This window comes from Cetorhinus maximus, chromosome 18 (assembly GCF_964194155.1).
Source record: "Cetorhinus maximus chromosome 18, sCetMax3.hap1.1, whole genome shotgun sequence".
In the NCBI taxonomy this organism is placed as follows: Eukaryota; Metazoa; Chordata; class Chondrichthyes; order Lamniformes; family Cetorhinidae; genus Cetorhinus; species Cetorhinus maximus.
This window is the reverse complement of record NC_135896.1, coordinates 79,998,751-80,022,033: the sequence shown is the minus strand read 5'-3', so window position 1 is coordinate 80,022,033 and position 23,283 is coordinate 79,998,751. Positions and strand designations below refer to the sequence as shown.

The window sequence follows — 23,283 nt, the reverse complement described above, 5'->3', positions numbered from 1 at the left end:
GTCTATGCCTCTATTCTTCCTACCAAAGTGCATGACCTCACACTTCCCCATGTTATATTCCATCTGCCACTTCTTTGCCCATCCTCCTAGCCTGTCCAAATCCTTCTGCAGCCTCCCCAATACTACCTGTCCCTCCACCTATCTTTGTATCATCTGTAAACTTAGCCAGGATGCCCTCAGTTCCTTCATCTAGATCATTAATGTATAAAGTGAAAAGTTGTGGTCCCAACACTGACTCCTGCGGAACTCCACTAGTTACCGGCTGCCATCCTGAGAAGGACCCCCTTATCCCCACTCTCTGCCTCCTGCCAGACAGCCAATCTTCTATCCATGCTAGTACCTTGCCCCGAACACCATGGGCTCTTATCTTACTGAGCAGCCTCCTGTGCGGCACCTTGTCAAAGGCCTTCTGGAAGTCCAAGTAGATAACATCCATTGGCTCTCCTTTGTCTAACCTACTCGTTACCTCCTCAAAGAATTCTAACAGATTTGTCAGGCATGACCTCCCCTTGATGAAACCATGCTGACTTTGCCCTATTTTATCATGCACTTCCAAGTATTCTGAAATCTCATCCTTAATAATGGACCCTAAAATCTTACCAACAACTGAGGTCAGGCTAATCAGCCTGTAATTTCCTGTCTTTTGCCTCACTCCCTTAAACAGGGGGGTTACATTAGCGATTTTCCAGTCCTCTGGGACCCTCCCTGACTCCAGTGATTCCTGAAAGATCACCACTAACACCTCCACTATCTCTTCAGCTATCTCCTTCAGAACTCTGGGGTGTAATCCATCTGGCCCAGGTGATTTATCCACCTTCAGACCTTTCAGTCTTCCTAGCTCAAAGAACAGCAAGGGAGTTACCCTAGTGAACTAGCTAATATTTACTCCTCAAATCAACAACACAAAAAAGTTATCTGGATATTACCAGATTTCTGTACCTTACACTTCAATAGTACTTCATTGGCTGTAAAATGCTTTGCGACGTCCTGTGGTCATGAAAGATGCTATATAAATGCAAGCTTTTTTAAATTGAAAAGGAAGGGTGGAGGAACAGCACGAGGTCTTACTCAAATTGTCCACAAATAATTGGTATAAACCCAAACCAAACCATTGTTCTCATCATAGCCTCTTCAAACAAGAATCAGTTGCACTGCCAGTAGCCCTACAAACTTTTAACCCATCTAATTTTTCTGTAACAACAGTTTCTCAACTGGAGGGTGCCAAGTATTACATGCATTAAATGCACACAGTTCAAGTGCATCAATAGCCAAAGACTTACTTTTCCATGTCAGCACGAGTCATCCTAGATAATGGGGGCATTTTCTTTCTGAAAAAGGAAAAAGGTATTAAAACCCCATCCAAAACTCCATGATATATTGTTCACTATACTAGGAACATATGTTTTAGTCAGAAGAATTTACTTCTGGAACAACTGCGAGAGAGAGAGACAGACAGACAAATATACTACAGCACATCAGTAAATCACTTTCAAAAATGCTAAGGCTTACCCAATCCACAACTATGCCAGCATTTAGCCAAAAAAAAAGGGTTGGCCAAAATTATTATGGCAACAGTGACTTTAAAGTGTGCAACTGCACCAGGGCCAAGCAAGCAACACACAATGCATGAATAAAGAATGTACAAAATACAATAATCAAAAGGTATTTGTAATCAGACAGTAATCGTATGACCACGTAATTCCTTTAAAATAAAATATGCAGTACAGATGTTTTAGGAGAGTAAGGAAATAAAAGAAGTGCATCTGCATTAGAATTCTTGCTTTAAGGCATCAAGAGCAAGTGAGGAATTCATTTCGCCCCAAGGTTAAAAATGTGTAGAATTGTCTGATTTCTGAAGAGTGTACTTTCAACAAACAGCCTGATCAAGGTTAAACACACAAATATATTTAGATATGAACCTTCTTGATTCACTTACGCTTAAAGATTTTTATGTAATATAGCCATAATGGGTACATTCCACGTTTTGCTTAACCTCAATATCCATAGCTTCTGCTGGGCCATGGGGCCATGAATAAAGTCATTTAAAGAGTCTGACAAAGGTTGGTAAGGGTTAGTGTAAAGTGTGTGAAGCAACAGATAGAAAGATATCAAAAGGGCGAGATGGTAACACAAGGCTAGAAGATGAAGAACAAGGAGATCATCTAAAAACTTGAGCTCAATGATTGTTACGTGTGATTGTCTACAGCAAAAAATTGCAGTGTATTTCAGGGCACTAACTGTTAATGTTGGAATCCTGTTACAAACTAAAGCATGCACTTCATTGTAAGTGAGAGCAGCTGTTGCTAATTGGGGAAAGATATACTTAAGAATAATTGCCTAATAAGAACTGGATTACACCAGGGAAAAGGGAGTGGGGGAGAAAGAGAGGAAACTCTTTCGAGTTATCAACAGTCACAGATTGCAACTCTTTCGAATACAATCACAGTTCTTGGTTTCCGGGAGTGGGACATGAACCCACAACCCTCTGATTCAAAGGCGAGGGTGCTATGAACTGAGCCACAGCTGACACCTCTAATATTGAAAGGGACTGGGGAAACTCTTTCGAGTTATCAACAGTCACAGATTGCAACTCTTTCGAGTACAATCACAGTTCTTGGTTTCCGGGAGTGGGACATGAACCCACAACCCTCTGATTCAAAGGCGAGGGTGCTATGAACTGAGCCACAGCTGACACCTCGAAAGAGATGAAGGGGAGTCTGTGACTATGCCCTGTGATTTTATGACTAAACCTGTTAAGGAAAAGACTGGCTCCAGATTTGTTCTTTACTCAAAGTATAAACAGTGACTTGGCTTTAACACTAACTTCAAGTATGCTCCTTTAACTCTAAACTTGGAAGTGTTTGACTCCCGCATCCAGAAACCTCATTTCTGGTACATAAACAAAAACTACAGCATCTGTCAATCCCCATATCTGAACTGGCTCAAACTAGTGAAAGTAGGGCAAAGAAAACTTATCTATACAGGCCAGATGACCACAATTTCAATTCACAATTTGTGCCAAGTTAACTTTCTGCAAAAATGGTGATGCAATTGGCCAGCATTCCTTGGCATAAAGAAAATAGAGTCAATTAGAACAGCAGTAATGATCATCTCCTGCTACAAGTGTGCATGAACGTAAAACTAGGGCAGACACAGGCATTGCAGCAGAGCCTAACTTGTTGCAGCAGAACCTAACTTGTTGCAGCAGAACCTAACTTGCCAACACTCACGGTCTGGACTTACATGAAAAATGACCAGTTGGGCAAAGAGCATCAGTGAAAACACCGGAAGATAAGGTGGTTAAGAAGGCACATGGGATACTTGCCTTTATTAGCCGAGGCATAGAATTTAAGAGCAGGGAGGTTATGCTGGAGCTCTATAAAACGCTGGTTAGGCCACAGCTAGAGTATTGCGTGCAATTCTGGAATCCGCATTATATGAAGGATGTGATTGCACTGGAGAGAGTGCAGAGGAAATTTACCAGGATGTTGCCTGGGTTAGAGAGTTTTAGTTATGAGGAGAGATTGGAAAAATTGGGAGTTATTTTTCCTGGAGCAGAGGAGATTGAGGGGGGGTGCATGATTGAGGTGTATAAAATTATGAGGGGCTTAGATAGGGTAGACAGGAAGGAACTTTTCCCTTTGGTGGAGAGATCAATAACCAGGGGGCATAGATTTAAGGTAAGGGGCAGGAGGTTTAGAGGGGATGTGAGGAAGAATTTTTTCACCCAGAGGGTGGTGGGAATCTGGAACTCACTGCCTGAAAGGGTGGTAGAGGCAGAAATCCTCATAACATTTAATAAGTATTTGGATGTGCACTTGCGATGCCATTGCATACAAGACTATGACAAGACTATGGGCCTAGTGTTGGAAAATAGGATTAGAATAGTTAGGTACTTGTTTGATCTGCGTAGACTCGATGGGCCGAAGGGCCTTTTTCTGTGCTGTAGACCTCTATGACCTCAATGATCAAGACCTTTAGGAGAAAAAAAATTGTCCTTTTCCAAAGAAATGGGAATTTATGTGTAATACATTTTAATCTGTTTAGCGAAGGCCTGCAGATCTTTTAGTTGATATTGGGAAATCTATTGATGCCACATTGTGATTTAAAAAAAAGAGTAAGCTAAACTGGAATCTCTACTTTTTTAACAAAGATGAATTCCTTCAGTTTATGGGCTTCACAGCAAGGAGGGCAGAGGGATGTGTTCCTGAAGGAGGATGTAATAAGTGTTATTGGCCAGCATTTTGGGAGATACTCAGCAATCTGTCATTTTCTCTTCTCCTTATACAAGAATGTGACTTCTGCTCAACCATTCCCACATGAGGTCATGTAGTTAATTGAGACAGTAAATCAAAGCTAGTTCCTCCTACTCTTTTAAGATGTCATTCATAAAATAACATTTTCATGGGCTCTCAGATATTATTGTGGATAACAGTATTTTCAACAGCCAGAAGTTCATAGTCTTGCTGTTAGGTGATCTTAGGTAGTGTGGTATAAAATATTTATGGTTCTGGTTCAACCTCTAATCAGTGATGCTGGATGAGGAGGTAAGGAGAGGGAGGGTCCATGTGTCATGATCTAAACTAAGTTAAAGACCACATCAGAAATGTTAGAATCATAGAATGGTTACAGCACAGGAGGTCGTCATTTGGCCCAGTATGTCAGTGCCAAATCTAAGAGCAATTCACTCCCCTGCCTTTTCCCCATTGCCCTGGAAATTATTCCTCTTCAGATAACAATCCTGTTGTATTTTGAAAGCCCATCACAGAATTGTTACAATGCAAGATGCCATTTGACCCGTGTCTGCACTGGCTCTCCGAATGAGCATTATGACTCAGCGCCTTTCTCCTGCCTTCCACCCATAACCCTGCACATTGTTTCTATTCAAATAATCATCTCATGCCTTCTTGAACGCCACGATTGAACCTGCCTCCGCCACACTTCCAGGCAACATATTTCAGACCCAAACCACTCGCTGTGTGAAAATGTTTTTTTCTCACAACCGCATTTGCTTCTTTTGCAAATCACACTAAATCTGTGCCCTCTCGTGCATGATCCTTTTATGAGTGGAAACAGTTTCTCCCTATCTAGCCTGTCCATCCCCTCATGATTTTGAACTCCTCTATCAAATCTCCTCTTAGCCTTCTCCTCTCCAAGGAGGACAGTCCCAATTTCTCCAATCTATTTTCATAACTGAAGTTTCTCATCCCATTTTGGCACTATTTTTTGTAAAGGTCTTCTGCACTCTCTCCAATGTGTTCACATCCCTCCCAAAGTTTGGCAACCAGAACTGTACACAATACTCAGCTGAGGTCTAACTCATGTCCTATACAAATTCAGCATAATCTCCTTATACTCTATGCCTCTATTAAAGTCTAGGGTACCGTATGCTTTATTAACTGCTCTCTCCACCTGCCCTGCCACCTTGAATGACCTATGCATATATACATCCAGGTCCCTCGGCTCCTGCACAGCTTTTAGAGTTGTACCCCTAATTTTATATTGTCTTTCCATGTTCTTCCTACCAAAATGAATCGCCTAAAAATTCTCTGCATTGAAACTTCATCTGCCATCTATCAGCCCACTCCCCCAACTTGTCTATGTCCTTTTGAAGTTCTACACTGTCGTCCTCACAGTTTACAATGCTTCCAATTTTGCATCATCTGCAAACTTTAAAATGGTCCCCTGCACACCAAGATCTAGATCATTAATATATATCAGGAAAAGCAAGGGTCCCAATACTGATCTCTGGGGAACTCCACTACAAACCTTCCACCAGCCAAAAACATATCCATTAACCATTACTTGGTGTTTCTCAGCCAATTTTATACCCAGATTGATACTGTCCCTTTTATTCCATGAGCTATAACTTTTCCCTTTAGAAATCCATTCTGGCTCTTCCTAATCAACCCACATTTTTCCATGTGACTAGCAGTTCTATCCTGAAAAACTGTTTCAAAAAGCTTCCCCACCAAAGTTAAACTATCTGGTCTGTAATTGCTGGGTTTATCCTTACCACCTTTTTTGAACAAGGGCGTAATGTTTGCAATTCTCCAGACCTCTGGCACCTCCCCCGAGTCTTGGGAAGATTGAAAGATTCTGGCCACTGTAATTTCCACTCTCACTTCTTTCAATATCCTTGGATGCATCTCATCCAGTCCCAGTGCCTTGTCAACTTTAAGTACTGACAGTTTATCCAATACCTTCTCCTTACCAATTTTGAACCCTTCTAGTGACAGAGTTTCCTCCTTTGTCACCATGGCCTGGGTAGCATCTGCTTCCTTGGTAAAGACAAGTGCAAAGTATTCAACACCTCAGCCATATCCCCTGCCTCCATGTGTAAATCCCCCCTTTGGTCCCTCATCAGCCCTACTCTTCCTTTTACCACCTTTTTAGTATTAATGTGCCTATAGAAGACTCTGGGATCCCCCTTTATGTTGGCTTTTCTCATAATCCTTCTTTGCTTCTTCACCTCTCCTCTGAACCTTCTTTATTCAGCTTGGTTTTCAATTGTATTTCCTACCTGACACCTCTCAAGCACACTTTTTCTTCTTTATCTTAATTTTTATCACCTTTTTCATCCAGGAAGGTCTGGATTTGTTTACCCTATCTTTCTGTTTTGAGGGAATATACCTTGTCCATGCCCGAATCATTTCTTCTTTGAAGGTAGCCTATTGTTCAAAATCAGATTTTCCTGCCCATCTATGGTTCCAGTCTATCCAGGCCAGCTTCGTTCTTGCCCCATTGAAGTCAGCTCTCCCCCAGTTAATTATTCTTACTCTGGATTGCCCATTGTCCTTTTCTATCATCATCCTAAACTTTATGATACAATGATCACTGTCTCCTAAATGTTCCCCTGCTGACTTTTGATCTACTTGGCCCACCTCATTTCCAAGCCTCCTTTCTTGTTGTAACTAGACACATACTGCTGTAGAAAATTCTCCCGAATACACCCTAGGAACTCTTACCCCACTTTACCCCTTTACATTACCAGTCTATATTCAAATAATTGTCACCCATTATACCGACACTCTAATGTTTGCACCTCTCTAATTTCCCTGCAGATGTGTTCCTCTGTATCCTTCCTACTAGTTGGTGACCTATAGACTACACGAAGGAATGTGATTGCACCCTTTTTGTTCCTTAGCTCTAGCCAAAGAGGATTCTGATTCTGTCCTTGAACCCTCTAGGATATCCTCTTCTTCAGCACTGCAATGCTCTCCTTAACCAATAAAGCCAGCCCTCCTCCTTTTTCTTCCTGCCCTATCTTTTTTGAATACCTTGTACCCAGGAATATCTAATGGCCAGTCCTGTCTTTCCTTGAGCCAGGTCCGTTATCGCCACAACATCATAATTCCGCATGGCAATCTGCGCCTGTAACTCACTCGTCTTATTTACTATACTCCATGCATTCACATGCATGCAGTATAACCCTGATTTAGACTTCACTTCTCTCTCCCCATTAACTTACTATTCTCTATTCTAGTGCCATCTGTCTCTCAGTATTTTGCAGACCTTCATATTACTCTAATATTCTCTCCTGGTTCCCACACGCCTGCCAAGTTAACTTAAAGCACCCCAATAGCACTAGCATAACACCCCACAAGGAACTCAGTCCCAGCTCTGTTCAGGTGCCATCTTCTCCAGATGGAGTCCCAGAAATCTAAAGCCCTCCCTCCTGCGCCATCTTTCTAGCCACGCATTCATCTGCCTTTCCTCCCTATTTCTGTACTCACTTGCACGTGGCACTGGGAGTAATCCACAGATTGCTAATTTAGAGATCCTGCTTGCTAATTTTCTACCTAGCTCCCTAAATTCTGGTCTGCAGGGCCACATCCCCCTTCCTGCCCAAGTCATTGGTACCAATGTGGACCACGACCTCTGTTCTCCCACCTCCAGAAGAAAGTTCTGCAGCCGGTTGGTGACATCCCTGACTCTGGCACCATGGATGCAACATACCATCGTGGAATCACGTCTACAGTTGCAGAAACGCCTGTCTGTTCTCCTAACTAACAAATCCGCTATCTCTATGGCTCTTCCTTTCTTTTTCCTCCCCATCCATACACCTGCCTCGTGGTGCCACAAACTTGGCTCTGACTGCACTCCTCTGAGGAACCAGAAACAGAAAACTGATTAGCGAGCAGGACCCCAGAGGACTCTTGCACTACCTGCCTGGTTCTCTTGGACTACCTGGCTGACACCCATTCCCTTTCTGCCTCCATGCTCCTACCCTGTGCTATCCACGTAGCTCTCAGCCTTGTGGATGTGCCATAGTGACTCCAGCCACCGCTAGAGCTCCGGAACCCAGAGCTCAAGTTTCTGCAGCTGGCAACACTTGCCGTCATCAAGGTTACCAGTAGTGTCCATGGCTTCCCACATATTACAGGACTCGCATTCCACACAACTGAGCTGCCCTCCAATGCCTTAACTTTACTTCCCTTACGTTGTTATATAAGTAAACCAAAGAAAATAAAGTTAATGTTACTGGCCCTGACTTCCCCTTATTCCTTGTGTTTCTTACTTAAATCCAAGTAAAAATAATACGCTTTTCTAATTTACAGCTATTTAAAGACACTCCCCAACAGCAGTTTCTTACCAACCAATGAACTTAACGGCTTTCCTGTGATGTCACTTCTTTTTTTCCAAACTCCACTCGGAAGGTGCGGCTTACACCCAAGTCCGTTTCTACTCAGCTGCTTCAGTTCCTGACTTAAGAATTATTCTTGTGCAGCAGCACCACTTTCCCCCGTGCACCAAATTCCCCTGTGAGCCCAATTCCCTACTCACTCCGGCGTAGTTGCCTGTCTCATGTGCCCCTGACCTCAAAAGCCACAACTGAATCTGCCCCCAAACTCTCAAGCAGTGCACTCCTCATGATTTTGTGCATCTTTATCAAATTTCCTCTCAACCATATCTTCTCCAAGGAGAGGATCCCCAGCTTCTTCAATTTATCCACATAACTGAAGTTCCTCATCACTGGAACCATTCTCGTGAATCTTAGCTGCACCCACTCTAAAGCCTTCACATCCTTCCTAAAGTGTGGTGCCAGAACTGGATGCAATACTGCAGTTGAGGCCAAACCAGTGTTTTACACAAGTTTATCACAACTTCCTTACCTTTGTATTTCATGTTCCCATTCATAAAGCTCAAGATTCCCTATGCTTTTTTAGCCATGCTCTCAATTTGCACTGCAATGATTTGTATCCACAAAATTCCAGAGATCCCCCTTCTGCTCCTGCAACACCTTTAGAATTGTATCCTTAATTTTTATATTGCCTCACCCTGTTCTTTCCAACAAAATGAATTACTTCACACTTGAGCAATTCACAATGAGTAAGTGGTTTCCCATTGCCCTCTTCATGGATTTTATCTGCAGAATATTGTCTCATGGGCTGTAATAAGGCTGAAGATCCCCAACTACCCGTATAATGACAGAATGCCACCCTAAAACGCTGAAAACAAATACCCACAATGTGAATCAATCCAACAATCAGAGCCAGGGCTTTAATCTCAATTTGCCAGGAGTGCTTGGAGTGGGGTCTAAACCCAACCCTTCCTACTCAGAAAAATGAATTGTACGACGAAGCCAGTGGTCAAATCAGCCAGGAAGAGAGTACCCCGCCAGCTGCCAACTCACTATTTGAGACTATATTCTAGTCTATTTACTGGGATTTGAACCCCTCAGCTTTTGACTCAGAAGTGGGAATACTAACACTAAAATCAAAGGCTCATTCCCAAGGAGGCATATGGATGAATTAAAACAAAAGTTTGGGCTCCCATTTCTTGTAACCAGTGATTTTTGTTGCAAAACACATGTCTGTCAAACGTACATCTGCACCATCAGGTAAAGGCAAGATCAGGGTCAGCTGTGGTATTCCTCCAACTCATCTCTCAGTAAACTGCCAACACTCACTCTCTATGCTCACAGACAAAGTAAGATTGGCACACATTGAAGTGTACTGTTATGATCCCCATAAATCCAATAACATTTAAAAAGAAATTCGAATTTCCAGTTTATAGCTGGAAAGGATAAAAGCTGGACATGACAAAATTTCACATTTTAAAACTTTTGCTGTAACAAGTGACTAAAAAAAAGCACTACTGACTAAAACTCATTTTCTCTCTGTAGGCAACTTATACTTTTAAAGGAGTACTGTTTGAACTGTTCTGAAGAAGTGTCATATTGAACTTGAAACTTTAACTCGGTTTCTCTCTCCACAGATGCTGCCAGAACTGCTGAGTTTTTCCAGCACTTTGTTTGTATTTCAGATCCCCAGGATCTGTAGCATTTTGCTTTTAAAATGCCATTGAAAGCTGCTTGATTAGCTGAATAGCTGTGACAATACTGTTGGCCAGCATAGAGCACCCTCTAGTGACTTGAATGAATAAAACACCACATTACCATAGCTGTATTTTAGTGCAATGTATTCAATAGAATAATAGGCACTGTTACACAGGCATATAAGTAACTGCACTACAAAACACAAACTTTTAAAAGAGCTGTATAAAATTCAGTAAACGTGAAGCTGGGCATGAATTAGTGCTGGAAAATGCTTTAAAAAGAATTGAATCAAAGTGAATTCCCTGCTGTTAGAGAAAGAGTAATTCTGCATGCATAATTACACTTTTCTTCCCCAATCTTCACTTTTCCCTTTTGGATTTAGGATATCTAGAAGGAAACAGGTGGAAGTAAAAAATTGTCATTGCAAACAAATGGAGACCATTGGAATAGCAGCATCCATCCCATTTATAAAGTCACCGTTAGCACAAAGGCACCAGTTTATAAGACCTCATTTAACTTGCCAAGTTGAAAACTCAGACTTGGATACTCAGTATGTATGCAAAGATCATGTAATTAACACTACTCGCCTTAGATGATAGGATGAACTTTACCTTTTGTTTAAAGCCACTTTACTTGGCTTTGAAGTTGCCTCAAACGTGACAGCACTAGACACTTTCTGTGAAAAATTAAATGCCTGAGGCAAATCTTTATCAAATTCTGGGAGCTTTAGGTTCACAGGGAGATTTCTCAATGAAGGCTGCAAGATTTTATCTACATTGGGAAAGAAATGGTGTATTAGATAAACATGAAAATCACTGTTATTGGTATGTGCTAGCAACGTGACAAATGAGTCAATTAAACCGCTCACTAATCCACTTATCCATCACCTGTGCTTACTGACCAACATCGACTTCTGGTTCACCAGCGCCTCATGTTCAAACTCTCCATGGTTTTGCACCTCCCCATCTCCGACTTCCTCTGACCCTAAAACCAGCTGAAAAGTTTTCCTTTGTTCCGCCACTGGCAGTCATGCCTTCATCTGCCTAGGTTCCAGGCTTGGGAACTCTCTTACTAAGCCTCTCCATCCCAGCTTATATTTCCTTTTTTGATTCCATGTCACTTTATGTCAAGTGCATTGCGGAATGTTTTCTTACATTAAAAAGGACGGGACGGGACGGATTGAGTTGCATATAAACAAAATGTAGAAATGTGCTTAATGTAATGCAATATCCATCTGGTGTTCCATGCTCAATCAGAACATCTCACTGTCTTTGCCTTACAAACTTCTTATATACTGAATCAGGTGATGGGTAAAATGGCTTCTGCCTCAATCCTTTGTTTTACCAAGATGACCTCAAAGCTCATAACTATGGCAAACCACAGAACTCAAAAGGAAACAGTGCACAATGCACTTCTCCAAACATTCCCCTTTTCACAAAAAGGGAAAAAAAAACAAGTCTAGGCAAAGTCATTTGCAGTTACAAGTTATCCATATATACATGGTTTGTAAAGAAGGTCATACATGCATGAAAAAAACTATTTCTAATCTGTTCTGGGATGTCATGCAGCGCGAGTGGTTCTTTAGCTTGATATTCATTACAAGCACTACATTGGCTGGTGCAGTCCTTGATCTCATTGCTCATGGTTGGCTCGTAAAGCACTTCTCTTACCCTCCTCAGAGTCAATACCTTGATGGCTTGCATGGATACGCTTCAGCATCTCTTTCCTCATCCCCTTAGGGATGATGACTCTAGTTCCCCGGTACAAGATGCCATCTTGAGTAATCACTTTATCCCTGTATGCCCAGTACTCTCTTATAGCCACACGTGTGTCCTTGATGGTTTCCGGCTATCCTTTCATCACTACTTCCTGTAGCACGAGGAGAGTTGTATCTTGTTGCACAGTTTGCATGATCTGAGCAAGACACATGCTTGTTATATTCAATGTCTCTGCTGGGTGCCAGAGCATATCATGCTATTGCTTCTCATTAAATATGGAAGATTTCACACTCTGTACTAGCATCAACTTCCTTCAAACAGAAGGAGTGAGTACAGCTCTTGACAGCATGCTGCCAATGTACATCCGCTTCCCGTGCTTGTACTTCACTTCCAAATAATATCTCTGCAAACGAATTAACATACTTTGCAGGAGTTTGAGCAGAAAGAAGTGGTTTGAGAAAGATGCCTTGAAGTGGCTTTGTCTCTCCCAAACAGATACTGATTAAAATGCTCACAAGCAAAGACAATAACCAGGCACTCTTTCCTGATCTGTGCGTAGGGTCAGTTTACATTAAACACTGGGTGAAAACATTCTGGATGAAAATGCAACTGGTTGTCCTTGCTGCATGAGGCTTGCTTCAAGCCAATATAGCTGGCATCACACTGCAGATGATCCCATCATTGAAATCATAGCATTTCAGTGCTGGCATTGTTGTCACTAGTTGTTTGATGGAAGTGAAAGCTGCCTTTTGTTCTGTGCCCCAATACCACTGAACATTCCTTGCAGTGAACTTGCGTAGAGGTTCACACTGATGACAAATTGGGGAAGAATTTGGCTAAGTTGTTCAAAAATCCTACAAACCATTGAACTGCCTTCACATCTCTTGGTTGCTGCATCTCTGCTACAGCTTGTACCTCATCAGGATAAAGGCGAAGTCCTTTTGCTGTCATCAGATGACTTGTGCATCTGACTTCAGTAATCTTCAGGTTCATCTGGTGAGTTCTCGCTAGCAGTCTTACTATATTCTGATCATGGTCTGCGATGTCTTCCTCCATGGTATCTCCACATTCACAGTCCAGCAGATGATCCACGATGGCTTCCACTTCTGGAAGATTATTGACTATCTCATTCTGTCTGCATTGATACTGTTCCCGAGCAGTAGAAATGCCAAATGGCACACGTACTATCTGTACCTGCCAAATAGCATCCATAATGTAGTCAGAAAACTGCTGTTTTCACCCAACTTTACTTGTCAGTATCCATCCTTCACATCGAGGGTGCAAAAGACCTTTGCAATGGCAAGTTGCAGCAAAATTTCTTCAATAGTTGGCAGAGGTAGTGAGATCTTCAAAGCTTTGAGGTCCTTTGGATCTATGCACACTCTCAGCTTTCCAGGATTTTTCACTGCTACCACGTTGCTAATCTAGTCTGTAGCAGTTGTCACTTTCTTGATTACGCCCATCTTTTCATACTCCTCTATCTTGTCTTTCATGTTGGACTTGAAGGCAGCTGGAACTCTCCTTGGAAAATGCTGGGTTGGTCTCACACTCATCTACTTCAAGATTATATTCACCAGGAAGGCCTTCAAGACCTGTGAAAACATCTTTGTAATTTGACAGGATCTGTTCAGAAGTTAATGGCGCTATGCAAAACACTGCAAATCTCTTCTGGTACATGGAGGTCTACCAATCCAAACTTTTGACTTGTTTCAGCCGAGATGAGGGAACTTTGCTTTGTGTCTACTATCTGGAACTGCAAATTTTTTCTTCCCATTGCATTGGGCTCAGCTTAGTTTGTCCTCTTGGGGTGAGCATTGTTCCATCATATAGCCTCAGCTTTACCTTCAACGGCATCATTTTTGGGTCACCATCTTCAGTGACTTCACGTAGGTCTGCGAAATCCGATGTTGCATGTCACACCAGTGTCTATCGGACAATTCACCTTAACTTGATGCTGTCCTTCTGCAGTCATTCTTTCCACAGTCACAAACCATTTTTTACCTTGAGACTTGACAGTGCCAACCTGTTCTTGAGTATCGAGTGATTCATCAGAATAGTCACCTGACATCTCCAGCAACTTTTGTTTTAGGCTTGCTTTTCTTCTTTCCAGCAAAACATATGCATGCAAAGTGAACCAACTTATTGCAGTTAGACCATTGCTTTCCCACACTGGACATCCTTCCTTTTCTTGCGTGGTGTCATCCACAATATTTACATCCAGTACTCTGATCTTTCTGCTGCCTCTTTTGTAAATAGTTCTTCCTTTTCTCCATTGTCGTGTGCTTGGAAGGCCTGAACTGCCCCTCAGGATAGTGTAAAGCTTCGTTGTTTCTCCCATCAATACTCTTCACCTTATGATTAACAACTTCAGAGCTTCTGCCCATGTCAAAGCTCTTTTGAGAGCAAATTTTTATTTTCTCAGCAGGATCTCTTGTTCCTAAGAGAATCCTATCTCTGATCAGATCATCCTTCAGTTGCTCAAACTCAGGATTCAGCTAGACATCTCAGTAGTCACATACTGATCAATATTCTAACCCTCTTCTTGAGCACTGGTATTGTTCATGTAGCGTTCATAAATAACATTAGTAGAGGGTTCAAAGTGGGTCTTCATGGGCTCCAAGATCTCACAAGACTGGTTTTTCTGCTCCTCAGCAGAGGTCCCCAGCACTGATAACAGAGTGGCTACTCTTACTTGTTCAGATTTCTTGTTTAACTCTGAGGCAATTTCATAGTTCTGCCATTGAGGTGGAAGAATTTCCAATACATTCTCAAATCTGCCCTCATCTCCATAGAAGCCAGTACTAGAATATTCAAAGCCATACTGACTTACCCAGCAGTTGATGTCCGGTACAAAGTTGCAGACTGAAGTTTTAATTATTCTCCGCTGTTTCATAGAGCGACTGACTCTCCTACAACTATCAAAATCCACTCAATTTTAGCTGCACATGCCTGACAGCACGTTTCATGTGGCGGGCAAAATGGCTTCTGCCTCAATCCTTTGTTTTAATCAAAGATTACTTCAGAGGTCATGACTATGGCAAGCCACAGAACTCAAAAAGCAACAGTGCACAAAGCCATTTCTCCAAATATATACACTGAGTTTACCTGTTCTGAACATCTTGGCAATCGGGGCTTCCAATGGAGGCACTACAGTATGTGCACGCCATGGTTGGTAAATAGGTAATCTGGACCGCTGCATCTCTTCAGGCAGACAATACTGTAGAAATATAAGATAGTGAGGGAGGAGGACAGATAGAACAAAGGCCCAAACAATTTTGTTGTATATTCATTTCCAATTTTAAACCTGATCTGCTTCCACATTGCGGGGCACAGGTTGCACCACTTCACTAGCTGATTTACTGATTTACATTTTCTGTGGCTGAGGAGAGGTCAGCTGCAGCCCCACACTCGAGAAGCCATGTTTGCAGGGAATACAGGTGACAGATGGTGCTACAAGACAATTTATTTTATTCCCACACATGCTGCAGACAGGATATCTGAACTACCTCAGAAATTTTATTAATCCAAAATCCACACAGAATGCCAACCACAAAACTTTGCACCACTGATCCTGCCTGTGAAGCACTCCTTCCCCCAGACATATAATCATGTGCTGCAGAAGCAGAACCCATATTGGGGTATGATTCCCGCTGTCCTCCAGTAACTTGCTCAAGCAACACTCCACATGCAAGCATTAAGAGTGAACCTTGACATAGGGATCACCGTGCAATTCAGTTCCATAATCAGGCAACTGAACATGAGGAGGAGTGAGAAATGTGGTCCCTCCCTCTATGTGAAGTCAATTTTAGTACCCCAACTCACCAGCTAACACACTGCATGTATTGAACCTGGGACATGTGTGAATGAATAACAGCACCACACTTGGCAGTATTCCCTGGGCCAGGGCCTCCCTAAAAATGAACCACACAAATATAAGTGCACAAATTCAATGAAACCTGTGGCATGGTGCCATACTGACCTACTCACTCAATTTGAACTTCTTTCAAGCCCCATCAATTTAGGTGCACGCACAGATACACAAGTGGTAAGATTTTCTGAATGGTTTATCCAAAAACTGTGAAAAAAAAACTGTAAATAATACAACTCCAGGTCTATTCCTAAAGAAGCACATGTTTCTAAAACTTCCCACCTCCTGAGACATCAATTACAGCAGAATTGCCCGATCCAGCTTCCTGTCAGGTTTCCAATCTTAACCGAACAATTTTAACTATAAACTCCACCACCCATATTCACAGCCACCTCCTTGACCTTGCCATCTCACATATTCTCACTGGTCCCTTTGTATCAATCGCAGATAAGGCTATCAGTGATCACTTGCATTACTCTCCATCCACATTCCCCTTTTCATGCCCCAACCCTAGCTCCATTAATATCCCTGCTGGAATAAAAAAAAATCACCCAATTTACTTAACTGCACATTGAAAATTATTGAACTATTTCACCTTTGGTCCTCTATTCGCCATAACATCGCTGCAGTGACCACTTCGCTCAACTGCACCCTAAAACTCCACATTTGATGTCCTCACCCCCAATGAAGCCATTACACTCTCTCACCCTGGCTCTTCCCCTAGCAAGTCCAAGGCAGCCCTGAAAGGATATGGTGGACAACAAAATCATCTTGGAATGCAAAGATAAACCCCAATTTATTTCCTCTGCTGCAAACCATCTTAAACCTGTTTCCCCTCCACCAATAAGTGTGAGAAGCTTATGGACTTCTTTGTTGCTAAGTTCGAGACCAGACAATCAGCTGCCTCTGTGGCATTCCTCCCTTTTATTAGGCCAAACTCCCTCAAGTTCCCTCTTCGTCCTAGCCCTGAGCTTAGATCTTTCCCATCTCCCCTCGTGTGCACTCCAAATCTGCCTCATCACCCCACTCCTCAAACATTAAACAATCCTTGACCTCACCGTCCTCACAAACTACAACCCCATCTCCAACCTCCCTTTCCTGTACAAATTCCTTGAACATGCTCCCAAATCTGTGCCCATCTTTCCAGATCAGGTTTTCACCCCTGCCAGTATGAAAACAGCTCTTTTCAAAAGTCAAAGGTAAACTATCCCTTCTCATCCTTCTTGACCTATCTGCAGCCAACATCATGGCTGATCAAACCATCCTTTTTCAACGTCTCTGCTTGTCATTGAGCTGAGTGGGACTGCTCTCACTTAGTTCCATGCTTATCTATCTAATTGCACCCAGAGTATCACTTTTTTCATTCTTTCATAGGATGTGGGCATCACTGGCAAGGCCAACATTTGATACCCATCCCTAGCTGCCCTCAAGATGATGGTGTTGCACCACCTTCTTGTATAGCTGCAGCTCATCTGGTGCAGGTAAACCCATAGTGCTGTTAGGAAAGGAGTTCCAGGATTTTGATCCGGTGACAGTGAAGGAACGGCAATACAGTTCCAAGTCAGAATAGTGTATAGCTTGCATGGGAACTTGCAGGTGGTGGTGCTCCCATACATCTGCTACCTTGTCCTTCTAGGTGGTAAGATTTGCAGGTTTGGAAGTTGCAGTCGAAAAAGACTTGCCAAGTTGTTTGTAATGGCTTCACGGCCAATAGACCTCCTTATACAGTGTCACTAATACCCCTTCATGGCTGATAAACCTCCATTATCAGCTAACACAAATTCACCCAAGTTCAATGATATCTCTTTACCTGGTATAACCAGCATCCCAATCACACAAGACAGGCAAACCAGTTACTTAAATCACCAACTCTTCCATTGCAGCTGATAATTCCCATTTGCCTGTAACTAATTTGAACTCCCACTTTCAGAGCTCATAAACCCCTTTTACATGCAGCAACTAATCATCCCTCACAGCCAATACCCCTCATTATCAAGACATTAATTCTCCAGCTGATATACCCCACTACCTTGTCACTGAACAGCCAACAAACCCCATTTACATGCATCATGAGCCACTCTTGTTGAAAAGCCCCATTACCTGCTAAACCATAATTACTCTGGTCACTAATGCCCCACCACTGACAATAACTCACCAGGAGGTGGTGATGTGGTGGTATTGTCACTGGACTGGTAATGCTCTGGGGACCCTGGTTTGAATCCCGCCACGGCAGATGGTGAAATTTTAATTCAATAAAAATCTGGATGATGACCATGAAACCATTGCCGATTGTCGTAAAAACAAATGCCTCTTTAGAGAAGGGAATTTGCTGTCCTTACCTGGTCTGGCCTACATGTGACTCCAGACCCACAGCAATGTGGTTGACTCTTAAATGGCCTCTGAAAGGCATCAGTTTTTAGGGATGGGCGATAAATGCTGGCCTAGCCATCAACACCCACATCCCATGAAAAAAATACCTGTACTCACTGATGCCCCCACACACAATAAACCACCATTACCTCTGGTCACTAATGTCCCATCCACTGACAACAACCCACCATTCCCTGCACTCTAACGCCCCCACACACGATAACCAATCATTACCTCTGGTCACTAAAGCCCCATCAACCAGCAATAACTCATAATTTATCTGCGCTCACTAACACCCCATAGAGTATTGACTCCCAGCATTAATTGCAGTCACTAACGACCCCATCCAAACCCAATAATTTACCATCACTTGCAGTCACTAATGCCCCTCACAACCAACTACCCACCATTACCTATGCCGCAAAGTTCCCACACCCAAAAATCCGCTATTAGTGGCTGCACTCACTCCCCCTGTTAATAACCTGCAGTCATTGACAACCCACCCCACCCCAACAGCCCCCGTTACCCCACGCTCTGAAATACCTCCATTAAATCCAACATTACCTCCTCTCATTACCACCTCAACTCCAATGAACCTGAAGAAGATACATAAAAAAATAGCCGCCTCGTAATTCAAATTCCGTCCTCCCTCCACCGTGACGTCACTTCCAGCTCGTGATCCGCAGTTAAATTCTTTTTTTCTGAAACGACTCCATATTCGCTTTCGAACATGTTCCCCCTCTTAATTATTATTGTTATTATTATTCAACATTTCAGTTTGGAAAAGAAGGCTGGGCTGGTTAAAAATCTTGAAGCAGTGGGCTGGCGTCAAACCGTTAGCACGCATGCGCGGAGGCTCCAGCAGGCAAAGGCGGTTGAATTTAAAATTCTCGGATCAGGAGTCGCGCGAGGTGATTGGTCGGCGGCGGCCTTCGGGGGTTCAAATCCACTTAGAACCCAGGTAAGGAATGGGTTTGTGATCAATGTAGTGTTAATGGTGGTTGGGGGGGAGAGAGAGATGTTGGTGAGTGGGATTGTTCGCCTCTGTTATAATAAGTTATTGTCGGGCGGTGGCTCGGTCTCCTGTAGCAGAAGACTTATAAAATGCCCAAGCCTTTGTTTTTTTTTTGGCGGGGCGGCTAATTCCAAGCTGGAAGGCGACTGACTGAGGGGACCGAGTATCAAACCACTCGCCTCCGTTTAAACGACACCTGAGGTGTCTTTTTTTTTCTTTCCTGTTATGTTTTGTCCTGAGAGACTTTCAAACCTTCTCGGTCGCTTTAATCTTGACTGATCCGACCCCTCCACCTACATAGTGGCTGTCGGATTGGTGTCAGCCTTGGCTTGGGTGTAAATTTAGTTATCTTCTTTCCTATGTTGCCACAGTGGCTACATTTCAAAGGTACTTCAATGGCCCGAGATTGTGAAAGGTGCTACGGAAATACAAGTCTTTCTAAGATTCCTACAGCAAATTTTTAATCCCCGCTTCTTTTTCCAATGTTTCATTTTATGAATTGTCTGGCACGCTACCTTAAATATAAGGTCATAAGAAATAGGAGTAGGGCATTTGATCCCTGGAGCCTGCCTCGCCATTCAATTAGATCTTGGCTGATCTGATTGTGGCCTTAACTCCACTTTCCTGCCTGCCCCCATGTCCCTTGACTCCCTTGTTGATCAAAAATCTGCCTTAACTCATCCTTGAGTACATTCAATGACCTTCGTTCTCTGGGATATGGAATTCCAAAGATTAATGACTTTGAGAGAAGGAATTTCTTGTCATTCATCTAAATTCACCTTACTATGAAACGGATCTCCCCCCCCCCCCCCCCCCCCCGCCAGTTCTAGATTCTGCTATGAGGGGAAATATTCTCTCAGCATTTACCATGTCAATCCCCATAGAATCTTATGTTTCAATACGATCACCTTTCATTCTTCTAAACTCCAATGAGTATAGGCCCAAACTTCCTCAAGATAACTCTTTCATCCCAGGAATCAGCCTAGTGAACCTTCTCTGAATCACCTGCAATGCATGTATATACCTCCTTGAGTAAGAAGACCAAAAGTATACAATACCCTGTACAGTTGTAACAAGACTCTCTACTTTTATGCTCCCCTTGCAATAAAGGCCAACATTTCATCTGTCTTCCTAATTACTTGCTGGAGCTGAATGCTAACATTTTGTGATTCTTATGAGGACACTCAGATCCCTCTTTACCACAGCATTCTGCTGTCTCTCCCTATTTAAATGATATTCTGCTTTTCTATTCAACCATCGAAATGGACAATCTGACATTTCCCTACATTATGCTCCATCTACCAAATTTTTGCCCACTTATTTAACCTTTCTATATCCCTTTTCAGATTCTTTGTATCCTCCTTGTAACTATTTTTCCTACTGCTTCCCTGCCTGCCTTTGTATTGTCAGCAAATTTGGCTACAGTACACTCAGTCCCTTCATCCAAGTCATTCATATAGATTATAAATAGTTGAGGCCCAGCACTGATTCCTGATCAATCTACTAGTTATTGTTTGCCAACCTGAAAACAAGGAAGTCAAAGGTTATAGTGGCTAGACAGAAAAGTAGAGTTAATGCCACAGTCAGATCAGCTATGATCTTATCAAATGGTGGAGAAGGCTTGAGGGGCTGAATGGCCTACTCATGCTCCTAGTTCATATCCTTGTACATATGTTTTTTCTGAATCCCTAAAACCTGTCAGTTAGCCAATTCTATGTCATGCTAATATATCCCCTTCCCTCTCCCCCCAATACCATGAGTTCTTATCTTGTGTAGTCATTTTTTATGTGGCACCTTATTGAATGCCTTTTGAAAATACATCTACAAAAGAAAATTCTGGAAACACACAGTAGATCAGGTACCATTTGTGGTGAGGGAAACAGTTAACATTTCAGATTGATGACCTTTCATCTGAATTTAGAGGGCTTTGAATACACTCTGTTGAAAACACCACCCCCAGGGTACTTTTCAGATAGGAGGGAATAAGTGTTAGCAATGGCACAGTTGGTAGCATTTGTGCCTCTGCATTGGAAGGTCACAGGTTCAAATTCCACTCCAGAGACTTGAGCATAAATACCCAGATTGACACTTGAGTGCAGTACTGAGAGTGCCAGTCAGAGGTACACCCACATTGCTGTTAGTTATCCTGTGTCCTGGCCAATATTTATTTCTCAATCCACATCACTAGAGGAAAAAACGGATCTGGTCATTATCACATTGCTGTTTGGAGGACCTTGCTATGTGCAAATTGGCTGTGCATTTCCTACATAACAATAGTGACTCTGTTTCAAAATTACTTCATGCCTGTGAAGCATCCTTTGAAAGGTGCCACATAAATGTATCTGAGTGTATGTCTTTTTATGTATGATTGGTTGAAGAGATGTATCTTGAGAAGATTTTTAAAAGTGGAATGAGAAGTAGGAAGTTCGAGAGTGGGATTAATGCAATTGAAAGCTCCACCACCATGCTAGGGCTAAGGAGGCATGAAAAGAAGGTTAGAATAAGAGGAATGGGGCATTTGAGAATAGCTGGAGAATATTTTAGAGAGAGTGTGGGGCAATGCTGTGAGGTATTTATAAACAAGGATTTTAAATTTACTGTATTGTTAGACAGAAGTCTACTGATGGTCAAAAGGTGACTGGGTTGATAGAACCAATGAGATTTAATGTAGGGGGAGGGGCACTTCTAAGCAGAATTTTGAACCAATTGGAATTTGATGGGAGGCAGTTAGTTTTCTCTCATACTGATGACAACTAACTCTACCTTGTCACCAGTCCCCCTCTCTATCACGTCTGTGGAAGGATAGTATTGAAGTATTTACGTTCAGCAGAGGTATAGGTGGAAATGGGAATTGTTGTGGAAGTGAGGGGAAGCAGTCTATGATATAGATATGATATGGGGTTTGATGCTCAGCTTATTGTGTTGGGTTGGAGTAGTTTCAATAACTCCTGAAGATTGTCGGCTGTAAACACTCTAATTTTATTGTAACATATTTACAGATATGAGAACACTCCTTACACTAGCTTCTTTCCATGCTGCTTTCTCCTAGAATCTCCGATCACTTGATTTTGTCACTTCCTTCTATGACATCACAGACTATTAAAATTAACCCTTTATGAGACTTAGATAAAAGCAAAAAACTGTGGATGCTGGAAATCCAAAACAAAAACAAAAATACCTGGAAAAACTCAGCAGGTCCAGCAGCATCTGCGGAGAGGAGCACAGCCAACGTTTCGAGTCCGAATGACCCTTCAACAGAACTCAAAACGTTGGCTGTGTTCCTCTCCGCAGATGCTGCCGGACCTGCTGAGTTTTTCCAGGTCTTTTTTGTTTTTTGTTTTGCCTTTATGAGACATAATCTAGCATATTCCATTGTACTAATCTCCTCCCAAGTCTCTATTCTGACTTTAACGTTCTCTGACTTTCCTGGAAACCCAAACTTCAGTCTCCTGGTGGTTCTGAATGTTTCAGTTTTTTTGAAGTCTCATAGGAAATGTAGCCTCTTTTTTTGCTTACTTAGGTAAATGTCGTTTTCCTTTCTCTCTGCATGATTTCTTCTTGCTCTCTTCTCTCTCTCCTTCCTTCAGTTTTTTTTAGATTCTCACCTTCTCTTGCACCGCTAAGCATTGTGGTGCCTTCTCCAGTCTACCGTACCTTGTTCTCCTCTCAGTTGTAGGGACTAAGGCCTTCTCGTCCTGCTGTTGGTCCTCTGGATGCTGTTAAACAGAAATCTAACTTGAAGATGGTTTGGGATCAGCTGCTTTGATGTCTTCTTTAATTTCTGATGATTGTGACCTCTCTGGCCTCTGATTTTCACTCTGTTGCTCAATTGCAATCAAAGCTCTTCTGTTTCTTCTTACTACGCCCTGTTCCCTCTGGGCAACGTAAGATCTCGAGTATGGTGATTTTACCACTATTTTTCCAAATCTTGATTGATCTCTGATCCAACCCTGTTCACCCTTTCAAAGATCTGATAATGTTCTTGCTCCCTGTGACGGTAATAGTGTTTCATCTGTTTATATCAGTAAGT

At 42.4% G+C, this 23,283-nt stretch overlaps 1 protein-coding gene across 1 annotated transcript in view; it reads right to left on the bottom strand.

Moving 5' to 3' along the window:
- The window catches only part of knstrn (kinetochore localized astrin (SPAG5) binding protein), a 38,647-nt gene extending 15,682 nt beyond the window's left edge, over nt 1-22,965 (bottom strand). The window contains exons 1-4 of the mRNA XM_078563038.1: nt 22,859-22,965; nt 15,106-15,217; nt 10,894-11,053; nt 1,281-1,328 (exon numbers count right to left, since the gene is read on the bottom strand). Of these exons, the coding sequence (XP_078419164.1) occupies nt 1,281-1,328; nt 10,894-11,053; nt 15,106-15,199 (302 nt within the window). The 5' untranslated portion in view covers nt 15,200-15,217; nt 22,859-22,965. The remainder of the gene's footprint in view (nt 1-1,280; nt 1,329-10,893; nt 11,054-15,105; nt 15,218-22,858) is intronic.
- Between the last annotated feature and the right edge of the window lie 318 nt (nt 22,966-23,283).